Genomic DNA, 21,514 nt, shown 5'->3' on the forward strand with positions numbered 1-21,514 from the left:
CTTCTCAGGTGGCGAGGGTGAGCAGGACCATCCTACCTCCTGGGGAGATCCGGGCCTCACCCCAGCCTGTCCCCATCCTGGAGGGGACTCTCCCAAGTACTTCTTAGAGGGTCTCTTCAGAAGCTCCCAGGTCCCCTTGGACCCCAAGGCCTCCAGGGATTGAACCCAACCTTCCCTCTTGGCCACCCTCTCAGCTTCTCCCTCCCGTCTGGACTTTCCCACAGCTCTCTGGTTTTTGGTTTGGGGGCCACACCTGGTGATGCTCAGGGGTTACTCTTGGCTCTGCGCTCAGGAATTACTCCCAGCAGTGCTCAAGAATCTATATGGGAAGCTATATGGGATTGAATCTGGGTCAGCTGTGCACAAGGCCAAGTTCTGTCCCCAATGCCCTATCGTTCCGGCCTAGCTCTCTCTCCTTACCTGGCCCCTCAGTTGCATTTTCTGCACAGCACCCCTTTTGCACTCACACTCCCCACATCCCCCAGGGAAGCCTTGCTTGGGTCCTGTCCCCAGATTTGATTTCTTTTTTTTTCTTTTTGGGTACACCTGGCAATGCTCAGGGGTTACTCCTGGCTTTGCACTCAGGAATCACTCCTGGCAGTACTCAGGGGACCATATGGGATGCTGGGAATCAAACTTGGGTTGGCCGCGTGCAAGGCAAACGCCCTACCCGCTGTGCTATCACTCCAGCCCCGGTTTCTTTCTGTTGTTGTTGCTTTTCTGTTCCCTCCAGGACCTCTGGGCTTCCCAGCTGGCCATCCTCCTCGCAGAGGACAAAACCTGGACCTCTGGCCCTGGAAACTCCATATTGCTCACTTAACTCCTTTGACAGACTCTTCCGGATGCTTCAGGCTGCCAGCAAAGGCTAGGCAAACTTGGTGGGTCACTGAGTCCCTGGGCAAACCTAACATCGTTTTCCCTCCACCTGAGAACTGCAGAGGCTCTGTCCTCCCTCTGAAGAAAGAAAGGACAGAGGAAACCAATCCTCAGCTGGTGGAGTCCTGTCTGCAGCTCTGAGCTACCAACAGGTCAGGGCTCTGCCTTTCCTTCATTGGAGCTCCATCCAGGAGCTTGTTGCACGTGCGCAGTAGGAAGCCACTTCAGCTCCAGCCCCTGGGAGGCGTGGGCTGCCCCTTTCTCCCTGCCCTGCACCCAGGGAACGGCCACTCATCATTCTACTATCCAGGTTCCTTTCTCTCAGCACCAACAGCAGCACCTACACCTTTGGCCTCTGGCTTTTCCTTCCAGAGAGAAAGTCTTGCTAGAACAGCTAGTAAGTAAGCTAGTAAGCTAGTAAGAGCAGCTAGTAAGCATCCCTCAAAATGTGTTTCAACTAGAGAGCATCCTAGGGGGGTGTGTGTGTGTGTGTGTGTGTGTGTGTGTGTGTGTGTGTGTGTGTGTGTGTGTGACAACCCCAACCTTCCCAAACCTTTTGCTCAAGAACAAAGGCATTTTTCTTTTCCTCCTAAGACCAAGCCAAAGGCACATCCCAAAGCAGCCAGAGGGAGAAAGGAAAGAGACCCAGGTCTTCTCAGTGGGAGGCACCCAAAGAAACTTCAGGGCGGAGTCATGTGAATCTCAGGCTCAAGATTCTTCCTTCTCAATGGGCACTGGTGGAGGGATGGGTATTTGATCATTGTATAATTGAAATCCAAGCACAAAAATGTGTAAGTCTACAACTGTACCTCATGGTGTTTCACTAATAAAAAATTTAAAAAAAATGTAGGTCACTTAAAAAAAAAATTCTCCCTTCTCTGCCTCTTCCTCTAGGCATGCCCGAGGATTACCCTACCCAGAGCTGAAGTGCCAGCTAAGGTCGGAGCCGGCCCTCAGCATCTGTGTAGCCTGCACCCAGGGCAGATTCTCCAGCCAGTCTACAGGTCCTGGGCTGGACTGCGGGCAGAGGCCGAACACCTGCCAGGGCCACATTTGCCAGGGGCCCCACACTCCATACCTGCAGACCTAAGGGGTTGATATGAGGCTGAGGGAGACTCATGGGGCTGGAGAGAGTGCACAGCCACTTACTGATCTCCAGTGTGGGTCTCTCAGGGGCCACCCAGCTCAGGCGCAGCTGAGCCAGCTCCCAAGAACTCCTGGGGCACCCAGCCTTGCTCCCTGCACTTCCAATCCAATCAAGGGCAAGAGGCTGCTGGCACCGCAGAAATAGGGTGTCCGACCCCAGACTTGGCCCCATTTCACCCTGAACTTTCCCAGCCCCCAGCCAGCCCACGAAATGAGGACAGCACAGCTTTGATGGAGAGAATCAGATGTTTATGCTGGAGTGAATGCTCACGCACTGGGGAGAACCCCTCTGGATGAAGTGCATTTTGCTGGCGACCCTCTCACCTCCATGCTGGCCCCTGGAGCTGGGGTGTGGGGGGTAGGAGCACCCCCAGCAGAGGGGGGCGTGAAGTTGGTGTGGGCTGAAGGCCACAGGCCGTGTCCTCTCCCCAACCTCTCTCAGTGCTGCTCCACTAGGAATGGGCCAGGGTGCCAGAGAAATGGGGTGTTCTCGTTCCCCGTACCTTGGAGAGGAGCCAACTGGGAAGGCAGAAGGGAACCATCCTGGTACCCGAGAGTGCTACTACATCAATGCTGATTCGGCCTGAGCCCCACGTGGCCTCACCTCTCATGCCAGCCTAGCCAGATAGGCTTCCTCTATCTCCCCCCCACCCCTGGCAGAAGTTCCCCCTGTTCTCATTCCTCCTGGATGGCGGTAAAGGAACTGGGTAGTCCCCAGCCCACATGCCCTGCCCCCTGGCCCCAGGCTCCAGGATATGGTCCGTGAGAGGACAGAGGACGGTGTTGGTCAAGGCTTAGAAATCCCAAGGTCCTCTGGGATTTCTAGCTAGGAGCAGGGCAGCTCAGAAAATGCTGCCTGCAGGACTCTGGACTGAAGATGGTGAAGGGGCAGGCTGGGTCTGAGCAAGTCACAGACCTGTCTGTGGCTAAGACAGGTCCCCGGGGAGGCAGGGAGGTGGTCACCCAAGGTCAGCTCCCTGTCACATGGGAGGAGACTGTCCAGGGAGGAATGAGTCATCTGATTACATTTGTCCCCAGTGGATGGACAGATGGACAGATGGACAGATAGACACACACAGAGACATACACACACACAAACACACACATGCACACACACAGAGACATACACACACACAAACACACACATGCACACACACAAGTCACTTGGTGGCTCAACTGCAGGCCACAGGGTGGAAGGAAGACTTGCCCAGGCTGACACACTGTCCATTTCAGGCTGTTCCCATGATCCCCTGGTCCCCAGCAACCAGCCACTAGCCCAGCCAGCATGCAGATGGGGTCCTGGCGTGTGGCCGGAGGTGGGAGGACTCAGATCCCAGACAGCTTGCTCCCTCTACCCTCCACCCCACCTGGGATTCTGCTCCTGACCTCAGGGCCTCACCCAGAAAGACTGGGGTGCATCTGTCACACCTGCAAGCAGGACAGTTACTCTGAGGGGCTCTGTGGAGGTGGGGGGCTGTGTGGATCTGCCCACAGCCTGTGCTCATCCCCAGGGAGGGGTCGGAGGAGCGGGGCCGGGGAATTTCCAACTATGAGAAAAACTAGGCCTTGTGGTAAGGCCTGGAATGCACACAAAGATGCACACACACACACACACACACACACACACACACACACACACACACACACTCATATTCGCCCATGCTGGCATGCCCGGCCTCCAGGATGCCCAACAGAAAAATGGGCATGGCTCTGGCTGCCTCTGGAACCTCAGGCCCTGGAAGAGACAACACTCTTGAGACCAGAGCCTGGGTCACTGGCGGAACCTCTAGCCTGGGATGGGGGGGAGGGTGCCCGGAGGCCAGTGGAGTCAGGTACCCCAGCAGACCAGGGGGCGTCCAGAACCCCCAGGTGGAAAGACGCACAGGGGCAGCCCTCTCCTCCACACACCCGCTCCCATGCACACGCGCTCGCTCCCTCTGTCAGTGCTCCCGATGGTGGCCGGTTGTGCGTGGCAGTGGCAGCTGCTCGGGCGGGCATCCAAGCTGGGCTCCTGGCGCCTCAGCACTGCAGCTGGAAGAGAACAAGCACAAGAAGGAGCTTTCAGGAGACCGGAGTGATAGATAGGAGAGTGGGTAGGGCTCTGGCCTTGCACACAGCCGAGCCGGGTGCACTGCCCAGCATCCCAGAGTCCCCAGAGCACTGCCACGCTAATTCCTCTGAGCATCGCTGAGTGTAGCCCCAAAACAAACCAAAAAAGGAGCATTCGGGAGATGCTCAGTTGTCCGCAGATGCCTCCCACAGTGGCGTCCCCGGGAGGCTGGGTCTGCCTGGGGCGAGAAGAGTCCAAGAGGGACTTGATGCCAACTCAATGCCGGGAGTGCCCAGGAGCTTGAACTCTGCCTGCCGGCTGGCCTCAAGCAAACTCTCTCCTGCAAGGCCCTCTGGGTACTGATCCAGGGCTATGGGTCACAAAGGATGCAGAAGACCTCCCTGAGGCTCACTCGGCCTGCGAGACCTTGGCCCTGGACCGGTCAATGCACAGTGGCTGCGGTCAGAGATGGAGAAGTGGAGGGCAACCTGCAAGGCAGAGGTGAGGTTTAGAGAAGCACGTTTCCCCAGGCTGGGAACAGAATGCTGGCACAGTGCTGGGAGACAGGGGAGAAGAGACACAAGGATGATGCGATTCAAGGGTTTTAATATCCTGAATGTGGGGCAGAGGGAAGACACGAACTCCTTGTTTGCTGAGGATGGGGAGGCCAAGCTGGGCCTGTCTATGGAGGTCCGGCATGTCCGAGAGTAAAGAGTGCAGGGTCCGGGACCTGTTTGCAGAGTGCTGGGAGGCAGACACAATAGCAAGAAGCCGTTTACTGGGCCAGAAAGCTAGAGCTGGGGATAGGCTCCGGCCTTGCATGTGGCCAACCCAGGTTCAATCTCTGGCACCGCATGTGCCCTGCCCCCCGTCCCCCCCGCCCCCCGCCCGCAAGCACTTCTGGGAGTGATTCTTGAGTGTAGAGTTTCAAGCAGCCTCCAGTGTGCGCCCCGTAAAGGCAGCCGACTGAACCTACCTAGGGTCAGATACTCGTGTGAGGGCAGAATTGTGCTCCTCTGACTCCCTCACCTCCAAGTCCTATGCTGGCGCCTACTAGTGCCTTAGGCTTTGACAGCATTTGGAAAGCGGGATTTTAAAGTGATTACTGAACAGTGACAGTACAGCAAACAGGGCTCTTTGCCTTGCACATAGCTGATCCAGGTTTGATCCCTGGCACTGGCACCCCATATGGTCCCCTGGGGACCTACCAGGAGTGAGCCTTGAGTGTAGAGCCAGGAGTGAGCCCTGAGCACCACCAGTTATGGCCTAACCACCCTCCCCACCCCCAACCCCCCCCCAAAAAAAAATCCAAAATCATCTCTCAGCACCTACAACTCTGGAATCTACAGGTTTCATCTGGATAAGTGTTTATCTAGACCCAGGGTAAAACCACGAGCAAGTGTGAGAAGGGACAGGTGGACCTATGCCATCAGTATGTGGCGCTCCAGACTCTAATGTGTGCCCACAATGACTGTTTCCAGCAACTTTGATGGTCATTCGTCAAATCACACTCATTCTACTGCACATACATCAAACTATTACTAAGACTTTGTATATGGGTCTCTTTCAGGACTCTGGTATTAAGCCAAACCTCAACAAAATGGCGGGAGGGTGGGGAGAATCCCTCCACCAGATATTCTCTACTTTCCCTCCCTCTCAAGATGGGGAGAGGACAGAAATGCCCTCAGAACAATAGTTCTGAACCTTACGGGTTCCAAGGAGAGGTGTAAAGGCCAGTCTGTGGAGACGAAGTTTCTGCATACGCCTTTCTGTCTGTGTGTAAACAGGTGTTATTTTCTTTCTTTCTTTCTTTCTTTCTTTCTTTCTTTCTTTCTTTCTTTTTGCTTTTGCTTTTTGGGTCACACCCAAAAATGCTTAGGGGTTACTCCTGGCTCATGCACTCAGGAATGACTCCTGGCGGTGCTCAGGGGACCATATGGGATGCTGGGAATCGAACCTGGGTCAGCCGCATGCAAGGCAAAATGCCCTATCCACTGTGCTATCGCTCCAGTCTCCCCAAATAGGTGTCATTTTCAAAGGGGAGGCTCAACCCTTGCCAGGCTCCCCAAAATGTGGATAACTGCAAAAAAGGGTTTAAGAACCCACACCTTGGGTTAGAGAGAGACAGCACAGTAGGGAAGGCGCTGGTTTTGTACCTGGTCAACCCAGTTGATCCTATGGGATTAGATCCCTGACACCCCAAATGATCCCCTGAACAATGCTCAGGGGTCAGCACAGAGCCAGGAGTAAGCCCTGAGCACCACAAGATGCAGCCCCCAACCCAAACCAAAGACCAGAAACCAATGCCCTGCGGATCAGTGGTAAGTGCCTGGCACGTACGAGACACAGGTTTGATCCTTGGCGCCACAGAAACAGAAACTAAAGCCAGTGGTTGGCACCTACTGCCGTTGGCACTTCTGCCTGGGGTGGGGAGAGGAACTGGCAGCGTGGAGCCGAGCAAAAGACCTGTGACGGGGGTGGCAGGGACTGACCTCAGCAAAGCCCTAGGATCCGAGTCTCTGCATAAAGGATGCAAAAGCACAGACCCAGAACCCCCAGGTCTGGAAGAACCAGTTTGTCCTTGTCCACAAGGTGAGCCAAACGGCTGTTCAACTAGCAGTTCAAGCTGCCCTGTCAGCAGCTAAGGAGCCGGCCTTGTTCTCAAGCGAGGGCTTGAAGCCTGCAGGGAAAGGGGTCTGGGGAAATCAAAGGAAGCCTTTGCAGGAAAGTGATGACAGCAGCAGGGAAGGAAAGGGAAGCGCATCCCGGGGAGAGAGGTGCCGGCGGGGAAATCAGCTCCAAAAACATGCACTGGAAGAAAGCCATCTCGGGGTCCACTCTCGGCCAGCCGCTAATGGAATATCAGCTGTCCCGAGTGCCGGGATGCTCCCTCCATGTGCCTGGTACCCTCACACACCCATCCCTTAGCTGCTAACAGGCAGACTAGCTCTGTAAGGCCACCCTGCAGGTGTGTGTGACCAGGGCACCTGCAACAGGCTCTAGCCCACCAAGGGGCACCTACGGCACAGGCCTGGAGGGAACTTGGATCCTGTGACGAGTCTCAGAGGTCGCCAGCATCTGCCAGCTCCCAGGTGAGCAGCAAGGAAGTACAGAGGGACAGTCAGGTGTGTGTCTAGGTGGGAGGGGAGTGGGGGCAGGACCAAGCTCTAGGCTTGGGACCATTTCCTTGGGTAGTGCCACACTTCCCTTCCTGTACCCGACAATTACACAGAACAAGGGAGGGATGCTTAGCAAGTGCAGAGGGCACACACGGACCCCGAATTTCATCTTTTCTTTTTCTTTTTTTGGGGGAGTCACACCCAGCGATGCTCAGGGGTTATTCCTGGTTCTGCACTCAGGAATTACTACTCCTGGGGGTGCTCGGGGGACCATATGGGATGCTGGGGATCGAACCCAGGTCGGCTGCGTGCAAGGCAAACATGCAACCCACTGTGCTATTGCTCCAGCCCCCTCATCTTTCCTAATATCAGGGAGTTGAGGGGGTGATACATCCAAGCGGTGCTTCTCAGGCCCTGGGGTGCTGGATCACCTGCCCCTTCTCTTCTCCCCCACTCACCCCGTCTTGCTGGGGACCTCCAGGTCTGCACTTGGTGATGTTTGGGGATCAAACCAGAGTTGGCCGCACCTCAGGCATGTGCCTGAACCCCTGGTCCATCTCTTAGGACCCCCAGCTTCTCCTTTACTGGCCAGAACTAAGCAGCAGCCGAAGGTTCATATCTGCTCGGCGCTTCCCAGACTGGTCCGCTGGTGCGTTTTATCAAGGAGGAACGTACTACGCCGACAGTGTCAAGGGACAGGCAGAGATGCCGGAAGTCAGGTCTTGACCAATGAAGCCCCCTCCGGGCCCTCCCTAGAGCCCAGCCTCCCGGGAACGGCTGAACTGTGGGTGCGGAGAGCTGACCTCTGACTTTCTCCCTGCAGAGCACTATGTACCAGCCGCCCTCACCCCACCCTGCAGGGCAGAACAATTGGACCAAAGAGAAAACTCCGTACACAATTCCAGCCCAGTGGAATACTGAGCCGTCAGCAACTTAGAGGACTGTGGGTAGCAGAAGAAACAAGAGCTACGTGGGGGCTGGTCCGTGCTCTGGCAAGCCCTGGTCAGTAAAGTTCAGCGCAGGACAGATGCTCGCGTGGGGAGGCGGGAAGTGTGGAAAGAGACCAGGCCTGCCCATCAGTTCTCTTTAACCTGCAGGAGACCAGGGCAATAGTATAGTGGATAGAGCTTACATGTGGCCGACCTGGATTCAATCTTCAATCCCCGGCATCCCATGTGGTCCCCCAAGCACCACCAGGAGTAATTCCTGAGTGCAGAGCCAGGAGTAAACCCTTGAGCATTGCTGGGTGTGACCCAAAAAGGAAAAAAAAAAAAAAGGTCTTTAATCTGCACATCGGCATTTGCCCCTGGAACTGCCAGTAGAAAGAAACAGAGCTCGGAGCTGGCACTCAACAGCCAAAGGTTCAAACTGGTGCACTGGCCACTAAAGAATGCGAGTCACACCCATGCTGGCCTGGGTCAAATCACTGCAGCAAGCGGGCAGAGGGGAGAAAGGAGCAAGTCCCAGTCCCTCGACAGGACACTAGCTGGAATGAGGCCACCCAGTCATGGCTCTGCGGCCCGTTTCGCCATGTGTGCTAGCTCTGACTCAAGTCACGGATTTGCCAGTCCCACAGGCCCTGAGCAGCAGGGGCGAGAGAGTCTGGTGAGCTCCTCTGTGCATTGCGGTTCACAGAAGACTTTTCACACAGGGGGTTTCGTTTTCCTCCCCTGATGCTCTGCTGTGAAGGCGGAACTGGGGGATGAGACACTCTTTTCACCGTTCCACAGGTGAGGCGCGACACCTTTAGGCCCGGGAGATGCACAGCACAATACACAGGTCTAACTATCCTTCCGGTTCCCAGAGACCAGGGTGCACACCCCAAGTCGGTCGTGCAGGGGGGTCTGTAACTGCCCAGCCCTCTGACGAAGGCCCACTTATAACCCGGCGTTTAGTGAACCCCAGGAGAGCAGAGGGAACCTGGGCATCAGGCCTTCTGATCACTGACCTGGCCCCCACTGGACACGCTGCTGCAGCCACCTGGGTGCCCCCTCCTTCCCTTACTCCCCCAAACATGCCCACCAGGTCATTTCACCCTTCTGCTTCCCCATGCCCCTTACCGGAAAGACACCAAAGGACTCACCTGCCTAACCTTTAAGACCCTCCGGGATCTGACTCAACTGGAACTTGATGTTCTTCTAGGGTCTCATCGGCTGAGCTCAGGCCCAGGTTCAACCCCTGGTACCATGTGGTTCCCCTGAGCACCACCAGTAATGACCACCACCAGTAATGACCACTGAGCACTTGGCCAGGAGTAGCCCCTGAGCACTGCTGGGGGTGACCCCAAAATAACAAAACAAAAAATAATAACCATAAATTTTAAAATGCTAATAATAACACGAACCAGGGGCTGGAGTGATAAGCAAGCGGGGAGGGTGTTTGGTTTGCCTTGCGCACGGCTGGCCCAGGTTCAATCCCCAGCATCCCATATGGTGCCCTGGGCACCACCAGGAGTAATTCCTGAGTGCAGAGCCAGGAGTAACCCCCCGAGCATTGCCAGGTGTGGCTCCAAAGCCACTAAAAACTAATAGCAATAATAAAATCACCCCTGGTTATTGGCTATTTATAAGCCAGGCCAGGCTGAGTGCCCTGTGTACTACATGGACACTGCTAGCCCCCATTTTGTTTAGGGGGTCAGGGGCCTGACCCATTGAGTGATAAAGTCAGTGATTCTCAAAGGGCAGTCTCCGAATGGGTGGCATGAGCTGAGAAGAGGGGACCAGTTAGAAATGTAGGTTCTGGGGCTAGAGCGATAGCACAGCAGGTAGGGCGTTTGCCTTGTACGCAGCTGACCCGGGTTCAATTTCCAGCATCCCATATGGTCCTGGAAATTACAACCAGGAGTAATTTCTGAGTGCAGAGCCAAGGTAACTCCTGTGCATTGCCGGGTGGGACCCAAAAAAGAAAAATCAAAAAAATAAAAAGAAAGAAATGCAGGTTCTCAGCCCCCCCGCCCCTCCCCGCCGCCAATCCACCACCACCCCCAGTCAAAAACTCCAGTAATCTGTGACTCATCGAAGCTAGGGAATTCTGTCACTCACTCAAGTCAGGACAAGCAGACAATCAGATTCTTCCTCCCCCACGTTCCATGGAGCGGGCTTTGTGCCTCCGCTCTGGCTTGGGAGACGATGTGAGCTGGTGAGCTGGTGTGGGGGTACTCGGAGACAGACTGCTTTCCTGATACAAGCCAAGAGGCGTAGCCCTGCTTGCCAGAAAACACAGCATTCCAACCCCACCCTGCCCACCCTTCACGTTCTCCCTCCACAGCCAACTTTCCTTGCACAGGCCCTGGGTGCACTAGCGGTTTCGGAGGTTACGCCCCCACCTGCCCCTGCTCCAACACACTGAGGAGGGAACAGGTCTTTTTCAGCCTCATCCCCACCCAATCCCCAGGCCAGACGGTGCCAGGCACACCTGCATTTAGGGGTGAGTGAGGGGGTCTCTCCCTCCCTCTCGGTGCTGCTCAGGGAAAGGTTGGCGAGATCTGCAGCCGCCTCCGTGAGGCGCACGAAGCCAGAGCCTCTCGGGGTCTCCTAGGTGAGAAAGCCCACGGAGGTCGCCCTGGCAGTCCCACACACTCCTGACTCACGGCCTCCATCATTTCATCTCTGCAACCACCCCCCTGGCTTACACGGGAGGAAGCACGAAGCAGTTCACCCATTTGAACAAGACCACATCACTGTCGAGAGACTTTCCTGGTCTGAAACTGCCTCCCTGCTGCTTCCATCCGACTCATCTTTCAGGTCCCAAGTGCCGTGTTTCCTGATCGCACGAGCATCTGCGACAAGCCCAGGCCCTGTCTAGGGATTAAGAGGTTATTTGTCTCCTGCCTTCTGAGCTGACTGTTAAAATCCCCACGGCTGGGCATCAGATCTCACTGTCTGTGTATGGGGGTGCTGGGGGATCACCTCATTGATCAGGACTGGACAGGGCGTGGCCACACACAAGGTAAGGGCCCCACCCACTGTGCTATCTCATTTTACATGTTTTTTTTTATTTTATTTTATTTTTTTGCTTTTTGCATCACACCAGCAATGCTCAGGGGTTACTCCTGGCTCTGTGATCAGGAATTACTCCTGGCAGTGCTTGGGGGACCATATGGGATGCCAGGGATCGAACCCGGGTCAGCCGTGTGCAAGGCCAACGCCCTACCCACTGTGCTATCGCTCAGGCCCCACATTTCACATGTTTTATACTCCCCTCCCTCAGGCAACAATTTTCTGATGAACTGGAGGTCACTGACTAACTGAACAGTAAGCCTCAGACCCACACTACAATTTAAACTTAAAATAGAACTGTCAAGGGGCTGGAGCAATAGTACAGCAGGGAGGGCATTTGTTTTGTGTGTGATGATGGAAATTGGATCCCAGCATCCCATATGGTCCTCCAAGCATCACCAGGAGTGGTTCCTGAGCACAGAGCCAGGATTTAGTCCTGAGCACCTCTGGGAACAGCCCCCAAACAAAACAAAACAAAAAAATCAATGACAAAGGAACAGTCAAGAGTCCAATCAGCAGTGGAGGGGCGGGAGGGTGGGGTGGTAAGAATACTGTATGGTCACAGCCCATAGGGACAGTAGCAGCAGGACAGTGGGTAGGGCACTTGCCTTGCATGCAGTCAACATGGGTTTGGTCCCTAGTATTCTGTGTGGTCTCCCAAGCACCACGAGGAGTAATCCCTGAACAGCGCTGGGTATGGTCCAACCCCCACACACACAAAAAAGGAAGAAAATAAAAGAGAAACCACAGTAAACAAGCACAAAGATCACGTCAAAATACATGAAATCAAGGGGAAAAAAATCTTACTGGAGAACCCCAATGCAGACACTTAACCTCTCTGTCCTTGGGCCCTCTCAGCTAAGAGTCAGGGGCCAGCCAATGGATTTGTTAAACAGGAAGAACTTACAGATCTAAGAGTTCGGGTCAATGAGGCTCCCAGAGGGCACAAACCTGCCTGTCAGGGCCTCGATGACAAGAAGGCGGGAAGGGCACGGGCACCTGGCCTGGCCGCCTCCAGACCCTCAATGCCAGACACTCACACTGGGTGACCTCACGGGGCCCTGGAGTGGGGAAAGACGCCAGCAGCTCTTTGGTGTCAATTACGACGCAGACAGGGCTCAGAAGGGACAGCCTGGAATGAGGTCTCAAGAGGACAGTCCTCTGCAGCTGCCCAGACAGGGCTGGAGAGAAGCCAGCCGAGAGGAGAGGGGAAGGCAGAGGCCACCACCAGCAAGAGCAGCTGCAAAAGGGAAGATCAGGTGGGGGGGGGGCAGCTGGGTGGGGGTGCTAGGCTGGGCTGGGTTGGGTTGCACTCCGATGGGCTGGGTGGTGCTAGGGTGGGCTGGGCTAGGCTGGGCTGGGTTGAACAAGCAGCCTAAGGAAAGTGTCAGTCTCCTCTGGCCCCCACGAAGCCAGTCACCCCCGCAGGGAGCCCGGCCTGAGCTCCCCCACAGCCCCTGGGCCTCTCGTCCCACAGTGCCACATTCAGGCCCACTTTCCCTCTGCAGGATGGGATTCCCCGGGAAATTCCCGGGATTCCCCGGGAAGAGCAGAACATGGTGACAGTGAACGACGGAACACGACCCGTCCCTGAGATGAAATCAATGACTTGCTGCTGCGTGGACAGAACCGTGGGGTCAGACAGGGCGGGGATGCAGAGACGGGACCTCTCTTGTGCGTGGGGTGTGCCGAAGCTCAGGGAGCTCCAGGACTGATCTCCAGAACTCAGGTCATATGGTGGGAGACTGGGGTGGCGTGTGGAGGTTGTGTGTGGTGGGGGACCGGTACAGATCTGAAGTAACTGGAGGGAAGTTGCTCTGGTGGAGGGTGTGATATTGGAAGACTAGATGCACTCCCCATTATTTTTTTTTTCTTTTTTGGGTCACACCCGGCATTGCACAGGGGTTACTCCTGGCTCATGCCTCAGGAATCACTCCTGGCAGTGCTGGGGGGACCATATGGGATGCTGGAAATTGAACCCAGGTCGGTCACGTGCAAGGCAAATGTCCTACCCACTGCACTATCGCTCCAGCCCCAGAGACCCATTATTGATGGTATTATGGATCGTGGTGACTGACATAAAAAGGTGTTTTTTTTTTTTTTAAAGAAAGGGCGAAACAATAACACACTGTCACACTTCTGGCTATGCTAAGCCTGGAGTTGGGGGGCTCAACAACCCAGTGCTCAGGCTTGGTGGAGCTCAGGGGCCACCCAGGCTACAGCATGTGGGGGTACATGCCATGCTGGGGATCAGACTCAGGCAAGGTCTGCTGGGCCCACACCCCGACCTTCCTCTGTCCCCTGGAGCTGGCAAAGAAAGAAGAGGGCTTGACTGGAAAATTCTTTCCGTCCTACAAAGAGAAGCGCCTCAAAGAAACTAGAAATAAAACGGCAGAGGCCATGGCCAGCAAGAACAGCTGCAAAAGGCAAAAGGGGAGGATTGGCCGTCTGTTCAAAACCTGGGAAATCTCTCTCTCTTTTTTTTTTTTTTTTTTTTTTTTTTGCTTATTGGGTCACACCTGGCGATGCTCAGGGGTTACTCCTGGTTCTGCACTCAGGAATTACTCCTGGCGGTGCTCAGGGGACCCTATGGGACGCTGGGAATCGAACCCGGGTTGGCCGCAGGCAAGGCAAATGCCCTATCCACTGTGCTATCACTCCAGCCCCCAAGGAGATCTCTTTTAATCCGGGAATTGTCTTTAAAATCTGGGAATTTGTGGCGTTCATGCCCAATTCAATCAGCCTAATCAATGGCTGAATAAATAGCAATACTCCTACATTGTAACACTGTAGCACTGTCCTCCCTTTGCTACAGCATCAATTTGCTCCAGCAGGCCCAGTAATGTCTCCATTGTGAGACTTGTTGTTACTTGTTGTTACTGTGTTTGGCAGATAGAGTATGTCACAGGGAGCTTGCCAGGCTTTGCCGTGCAGGCGAGATACTCTCGGTAGCTTGCCGGGCTCTCCGAGAGGGGCGGAGGAATCGAACCTGAGTCGGCCGGGCCAGCCTCTCACAAGGCAAACGCGCCCTACCGCTGTAAAATAAATAAATAAATAAATAAATAAACAAACAAACAAATAAATAAATAAAATCTGGGATTTCTTTAAACCTGGGAGCTCTCGTTTGCATCTGGGGAGACGGGGAGGTGCGAATGGAGAGTCTCTGAGATGAAACTCTGCAATAAGCCCACAGCGCCCATCAGCTTTCCTCCCGGTTGGCCACAGTGGCTGGCCAGGAGATGCTGTGCCCGTCCCTGCCGGCTGACGCCTTCCGGCATTGCCCCTTCCCGCCCCCCCCCCCCCAACCACCCTCACTCACTCTCACACAGCCGCGCCAGAGCTGGTTGGCTCGGGGGTGGACGACCCGGCCACCCGGGCCCGTTTGCTGAGCTCTTCTCCAGGGGGCTCCTCGGCTGCTTCCAGCTTACGTTTGGGGGATGCAGGGCCTCCAGGCACTGCTCTCGGGCCTGTAGAGAAGCAGGTCAGGGGGTCACCTGCCCCGCATGCAGCACCAAGATGACCTGTAAGTGCCACGCCAGGGTGCTGAGGGGGGGTCCTGAGTTACGCCCCGGAGGGGTCTAGAGAGCAGGGCCAGACTTGCGCTAGCCCTCCCACCCTCCAGTCCTACCCCAGGGGGCTCCAGCCCAGGGGAGCTCCGGCCTGGCTGTGGTCCAGGATCTGAGGACAGACGGTTCCCTCTGGGGTGCCCGCCAGCGTCTGGAGATAGATCCGAGTGGAGTGCATAAGTGTGGAGCTGGCCAGTCAGGCGGGTGGGCAAGTAGAATGCCCGAGCTGCTGCCAGACTTGCCCGGTGTTCCCTGTGCCTATATTCTTGCGTGCAGCCTCTCTGGATGCCTGTGTTCACTCTCATCCACCCGCCCCTCAAGTATGCAGGATAAGCTTCCAAATAACCCAAGGCCAGACCCTCCCTTTCAATACACTTCCCTGGGGGGGTGAACCCCAGAGGCCCCACCTGGGCTCGGCTCCTCCCCACCTCTGGGCCTCTCCTGACTGTGCCCCCAGTGCTGGGAAAGGCGGTCCCGGCTCAGTGAGGCGTTACTGACCACCCCAAGCCAAGGAACCTGAAAAAACTTCCCCAGCACGTTGCTTCCAGATCTTTACTCTGTCCTGCCCAGGGCTGCTGCCTGATGCCTAGGTGGCTCCGTGTTCCCATGAGGTTCTGTGACGCCCCCACCACCCCCAGGGTGGAGAGCTGTGGCACCCGGGGAGGCACCACACAAGACATCAACTGCTTCTCACCTGCACTGCTGCTGGCCTGGCTGCCGCTGGGCTCTGCCATGGGGTTGCTGAGCTCTTCCACGCAGGATGGAACGGAGGCCAGCAGACCTGGGAGACAGACAGAGGGACTCATGGCATTGGGCAGGTACTGGACCGCGGAGGGGGCATCGCTTCCTGCAGGCCCGGAGCCCCAGAGCGGCCGTCTCACTCATGCGGTCCTGCAGAGCCAGGGCTACACATTGGCCCTCAGGGCAGCCAGGGGCAGTACCTGGGCAGGCTTCCCCACTTCCCCGGAGGCCCTGGGGGTGGTGGTGGGGAATGGGACGGGGGGATGGTGCTTACAGAGTCCCCTGTAGCGGGAGAGCTGCTGGTAGATCTGCTTCATACGCTCAATGTTGAGCCGGCTGGTCTCAGCGTGGTTGACCATGGGTCGGGGGTAGTCCACCCCGACTATGCACTTGGCTGCCTTCTGCACCGCCTCGGGTGCGTTCCAGGGCTCATAGATGTAGCGGGAGGGAAAGCCTTTCAATTTGGGCAGATACCGCCTGCAATAAGGGGATCGGCCATCAGCACCCCCGGGTGGGTGGAGACCTCTTTCCAGGGCCTGGGGGTAGGAGGTAGCCCCCAGGGGTGGTCAGAAGCCAGAGTAAGGGGCCGTCTGCGCCCTCCCTGGAGGCAGTCCCTGCTGGGGTCTGTCGCTGCCCTCACGACTGCAGTCCCCGCTGGGGTCCATCCGTGCCCTCCCCGGATGCAGTCCCCCTGGGGTTCGTGCACGCCCTCCCCGGATATAGTCCCCACTGGGGTCCTTCCGCTCCCTGCTGGGATGCAGTCCCCACTGGGTTCCGTCTGTGCCCTCACCTGATGCAGTCCCCGCTGGGGTCTGTACCTGCCCTCCCCAGCTGCAGTCCCTGCTGGGATCCCTCCGCGCCCTCCCGGATGCAAGTCCCCTCTGGGGTCCATCCGCGCGCTCACCTGATGTAGTCCCCGCTGGGGTCCGTGCGGCGGCCGAAGCCCACTGGGCAGTAGCAGTGGAAGAACTGCTGGAAGAAAGCGCTGCAGGACAGCCACATCCAGCTGCCCGCGTTCACGCTGAAGTCGGCGTCCAGGAGCAGCTCGTCAAACACCTGCGGCGGGGATGAGGGACCTTGAGCAGGGGCGGGGTGGGGGGTCCCACTTGGTGCCCGGTTCCCACCTCTGCGCCTCTGCCCGCCCGCCCGGCGTGCACCCTGGGGCCCCCCGAGGGGTGCGCACTCACCCGGACCCCGCTCTCCCAGCTGACCCAGAGGTCCCCGCGGGTGAGGAAGCAGGCCACGGCGTGCCGGGCCAGGTGGTGGATCCAGCCCTCCTGCCGCAGCTGCGTCATGATGGCATCGATCCAAGGGAAGCCCGTCTTGCCCTCGGCCCACTTGGCCAGCGCCTCGGGGTTGCGGTCCCAGGGGATCTGGATGCAGATGGGGTTCCCCTCCATGCGGTCGAACCTGGGGTTGTTGGTGGCTGCCGTGTAGAAGAACTCCCGCCACAGGAGCTGGCCGAACAGCGAGAGCGGCGGGGTGCTGCTCCGCTTCACCTGCGGGGGCGGGGGTGGGGGTGGGGGGGTGTCTGAGCCACAGCATCCGGGAAAGGCTGGTTGCCCGGCAAGTCCCTCCCGTGGTGGGGGTGACACATCGCGACCAGGCCTGTGGCGGGGGAACGAGAGCCGGCAGGTGAGAAGCCCAGGCCTGGCGGGCGCACTGCGGCAGGGTCCTGCGGGCAGCTGGCCCCCTGGCTCCACTTTCCCCTGAAGCTCTCCAGGCAGCATGGGGGCAGAGAGGTTGGAACCCACCTCTCCACCGACTGGGTTATTTACAGCCTCGGCCTGCGGGCTCCTACCCCGGCGTGGCCAGATTGAAGGGCACTGTTCGAGAACCGCCAAGGGCCTTTCCCCCAAAAGCAACACCCAGCGCCAGGCCCAGCTCACTGCTTTGAGAGTCCCGAGCGGTCAGCGGGCTGTGAAGCCAGGGGCAGTGGAGAGATCAGGTGTTAGCGAATCAGGGTTTTCCCCGAATCTCCAGAAACCTACTAAATCCTGCCCCCCAAAGCAAGAGGTGGCCGCAGGACAGCATCAACATGGATGTGCTGTGTGTAGGCAGCAAGCGGCCGAGTGGCCCCTCCTGGGTGCGGGGAGTCTCGCAGGCATGAGCAGAGTGTGGCCAGCAGCCAGTCCGGGGGTGCTGTCCCCTTTCCAGCTTCCCTACCCAGCAAGGCCGCTGTGCACTCCTGCTCGGCTCAGGCCTGGTCCCCACCCCTGGTCCTCACCCCAGTCCTCCCGCTCAGCCAGCAGCTGGCACCTCCTGGGTGGCCCCGTGCCCTCCTCTCTTCCTCCCTTCCTCTCCCTTTCTCCCTTCTCCTTCCTTCTTTCCTTCCTTCCTTCTTTTCTTCCTTCCATCTTTCCTTCCACCATTCCTACCTTCCTTTTCTTTCCTTTCTTCCATCCTTTTCTTTCCTTCCTTCCATCCTTCCTTCTTTCCTTCCTCCCTTCTTTCCTTTCTCTTTTCTTCCTTCCTTTCTTCATTCCTTCCTTCCTTCTTCCTTCCTCCCTTCTTTTTTCTCCTCCCTCCCTCCCTCCCTGCCTCCCTCCCTTCCTTCCTTCCTTCCTTCCTTCCTCCCTCCCTTCTTTACTTTTCTTCTTCCTTCCTTCCTTCCTTCCTTCCTTCCTTCCTTCCTTCCTTCCTTCCCTCCTTCCCTCCTTCCCTCCTCCCTCCCTCCCTCCCTCCCTCCCTCCTTCCCTTCCTTTCTTTCTTTTTCATTTGGTTTATGGGCCATGCCCTGCGCTGATCGGGGCTTACTCCTGTCTCAACCATCAGGGATCACACCTGGCAGTTCATGCAGGGGACCACATGGGGTGCCAGGGATCAAACCCAGATTGGTTGCATGCAAGGCAACCGCCCTACTGACTGTCCTATCGCTCCAGCCCCTGGATTGCTTTTCTGCCCTCCCCAATAACCTGGCACTGGATTCAGACCCACAATCTGGGGGTGTCCTCAGCACCTCCATCTCCCAGATGTTGGCTTCCCGGCAGCCTCTCTGGACGGGGCCCACCTCCAGACATCTCAGGATCTGCAGCCTTGTCCCCAGTGCCCGGCTCAGTCAGATGGAAAAGCCCCTTCTTACAGCGACTCACTGGCCCAGGTGCAGTCTACTCGGCATCGACCTGGGATGGGGGTGCTGCCCCCTCTCCAGCCTCACCTTCTTGTACAGGTCCCACAGGGAGTAGTAGAAGAGGCGGCAGGAGAGGCAGCCGAAGCGCAGGTAGGGGCTGAGGCCCGTGGGGCTGGCCAGCAGGGAGTTGGCGTTCATCCGGGGCCTCTCGTAGTTGGCGACCCAGGCCTGTGGCGGTGGGAACAAGGGACAGAGGAGAGGCCTGGGTGTCAGTGAAGGGAGATGCCAAGGCTGGCGGGCAGGGCTCGGCCAAGGCCACAGAACAAGCCCGGAAGCCAGGACTAAGGACCGCGCTTGGCAGCGCAAAAGGGGAGCCCAAAGGTCCTCTCCTGAGCCGGACCCCCAGGTGCTCTGACCCCTCTGCCCCTTATCTGGTAGAGGAGAAACCACCTACCTTCCGCAAACTGGGGCAAACATTCAGCAGACAGTTGGGACCACAGACTCTCATCCGATCCCCCACTCCCACCCCGCCTTCTGTCTTTAGGTCACATCTGGCAGTTCTGGGGATGAACCCCCCCCACCCAGTTATAGTACAGCAGGTAGGGCCAAGCTGGGTCTGAACCCAGCAGCCCCTACGGTCCCGGAGCCCCACCAGGACAAATTCCTGAGTGCAGAGTCAGGAGTAAGTCCTGGGCATTGCCAGGTGTGGCACTCAAACAAAATAAAACAGAAACTAAAAGTGGGCTGGGAGGGGCCGAGTGGGTAGAGAGTTTGTTTTGCACATGGCTGACCTGGGCTCGATCCCCGGGCCCTATATGTGCCCTGAGCCCCTCCAGGAGTGACCCCTGATGCAGAATTGGGTACGTTCCCCAACCCCCACAACCCCCCCCAAAAAAAACACACGTGGAGATCTTAGTCTCTACTGGGTAGGCAGGTTGGTTTTCCTGTTGTTGGTTTTGTTTGGGGGCCACAACTGGCGGTGCTCAGCGCTTACTCCTGGCTCTGCACTCAGGGGTCACACCTGGTGGTGCTTGGGGGAACATATGGGATGCTGGGGATGGAACCGGGTTCTGCTGCATGCAAGGCAAATGCCTCCCAGCTGTACTATGGCTCCAGCCTCCGGGAGGGAGGCTGCAAAGGTGCAGCCAGTGATGCCCGCTCGTCCCACATGACAGCTGAAGTGACTGACCCCTGTCACCAGCAGGCAGTTTCCATCCTCCGTGATGTGAAAACGACCGGTCCTGGCCCCTTTACCCTGCCCCACCCCCAGACCCACGATACGAGTACAGGGGCCTACCTTCCGTTCCAAGTGCTTGTCCAGACGGGCCAATGCCTCTGTCTCTCCTCCTTGCCAGACGGCAGGGCCAAGGCCTTCGGTGGGGAAGCCTGCGATGGGAGAAGCTGGTCACAGCCAGGCACCCCACACTGCCATCCTTCCGAGCACAGTGCCTGGAGTAACCGGGGCCCAGCTGATGCCTGACATCTGCACATCTTCAGGATCAAACGCTGACATCTGCATATCGTCAGGATCACCCGAGCTCTCTCGTGCCCAGCTGGGATGGACTTTCCCCTCCCGTTCAGCCTGGACTTCTTATGGCTACGGTTTCCAGGTGAGAAAGGCCCACTCTGATGGCTCCATGGTTTGGAAGCCCAACTCATGTGCCGGGGAGAAGGCAGTTGGGATGGAGAAGGGACCACTAAGTCAATGATGGTTGGCGGGATCACTCCAGAAATATGTGCTAAAGTCGATAAAGGACCTAATACAATGGCCTCTCAGCATCTGTACTGCAAACAAAAATGCCCAAAGAGAGAGTAAAAAGGAAGGTGCCTGCCACAGAGGCAGGGGGTGGGATGGGGTGGGGCTGGCGGGAGGGATATTGGGGACACTGATGGTGGAAAATGCGCACTGGTGAAGGGATGGGTGTTCGATCACTGTATGACTGAAAATCATGAAAGCTTTGTAACTATTTTCTGGTGATTCAGTTAAAAAAAATTTTTTTTAGAAATACTAAAAAAATTTTTTTAATTAAAAAAAAATAGAGAAAGGCCCACTCTGTTCCGACAAAAGACCCAGAAGGATGCAGGTCCCTCCCGGGGTCAGGGGAGATGGGGTAGTACAGGTGGGGAGCGGGGAAGCAGAGAAAGGGGGCACCCCATAACCAGAGCGGGTGACAAAAGCAGCAGGGGCTGGTGCTCAGCTCCTGGTGCTAAGAAGCCCGCTGATGCCAGCACCAGACAGTGCCCACACACGCAGAGGGAAAGCACAAAAATAGAGGCGCGAAGCAGGAGAGAATTCCTCCGGCAGCTGGCCCAGATGCCAAACTGGGGAGCACAGCACACGCGGCTGGCGGCGGGCCCTGTCCCTGCTAGTTCTGGGGCAGAGACCCAGGGGGGCGCGGAGGGGGTTCACGCACCCAGCCCCTCTAGGGACGGCACGCCGTAGGTCTCGTCGTGGTTCTCCTGGATCTCCGCACGGCAGCTCTCCATCTGCTGGCGGCTCACTGAGCCCACGGGCTTCCTGGGCAGCTCCATGCGGCCGATGATGGCCTGGAAGCGCTTGTAGGTGAGCGGCGGCTTCTGCCCGTTCAGCTCGATGATCCTGGGAAGCCAGAAGTGTGGTCAGCAGCCCTCACGCTCTCAGGCCCCCTCTCCTCCGCCCAGGGGAAGGACACACCTCCATCCTTCCGAGAGAGAAAACGATGCCCAGCGAGCGGGTGCAGATGCCTTGCGGGCTGGCACGGGGCAGCGCCAGGGATAAACCTAGACCCTGGCTTCCCTGGAGCTGCCCGAAGGCACCACGAGGCACCTGGGCCTGTCTGCTGGGTCTCAGGACGCCCTGCGGACCCCCGTTCGATCCCAAGACAAGCCTCGCCTAAGGAGATGCAACCAAGCTCCTCTCTGGGAAACACACCAACCCTTGGGGTCCCTGTTTACTAGAAAGAACTGAA

General features: G+C 57.2%; 1 protein-coding gene across 1 annotated transcript in view; it reads right to left on the reverse strand.

Annotated features, from left to right (window-relative positions):
* Positions 1-2,727: 2,727 nt before the first annotated feature.
* CRY2 (cryptochrome circadian regulator 2) overlaps positions 2,728-21,514 on the reverse strand; it is a 32,913-nt gene continuing 14,126 nt past the window's right edge. Inside the window, exons 4-12 of the mRNA XM_056135775.1 lie at positions 20,981-21,165; positions 19,864-19,952; positions 18,654-18,794; positions 16,684-16,995; positions 16,401-16,552; positions 15,771-15,973; positions 15,450-15,536; positions 14,509-14,656; positions 2,728-4,053 (exon numbers count right to left, since the gene is read on the reverse strand). Of these exons, the coding sequence (XP_055991750.1) occupies positions 14,511-14,656; positions 15,450-15,536; positions 15,771-15,973; positions 16,401-16,552; positions 16,684-16,995; positions 18,654-18,794; positions 19,864-19,952; positions 20,981-21,165 (1,315 nt within the window). The 3' untranslated portion in view covers positions 2,728-4,053; positions 14,509-14,510. The remainder of the gene's footprint in view (positions 4,054-14,508; positions 14,657-15,449; positions 15,537-15,770; positions 15,974-16,400; positions 16,553-16,683; positions 16,996-18,653; positions 18,795-19,863; positions 19,953-20,980; positions 21,166-21,514) is intronic.

Source organism: Sorex fumeus, unplaced genomic scaffold (genome assembly GCF_029834395.1).
Source record: "Sorex fumeus unplaced genomic scaffold, SorFum_2.1 ptg000007l, whole genome shotgun sequence".
Lineage (NCBI taxonomy): Eukaryota > Metazoa > Chordata > Mammalia > Eulipotyphla > Soricidae > Sorex > Sorex fumeus.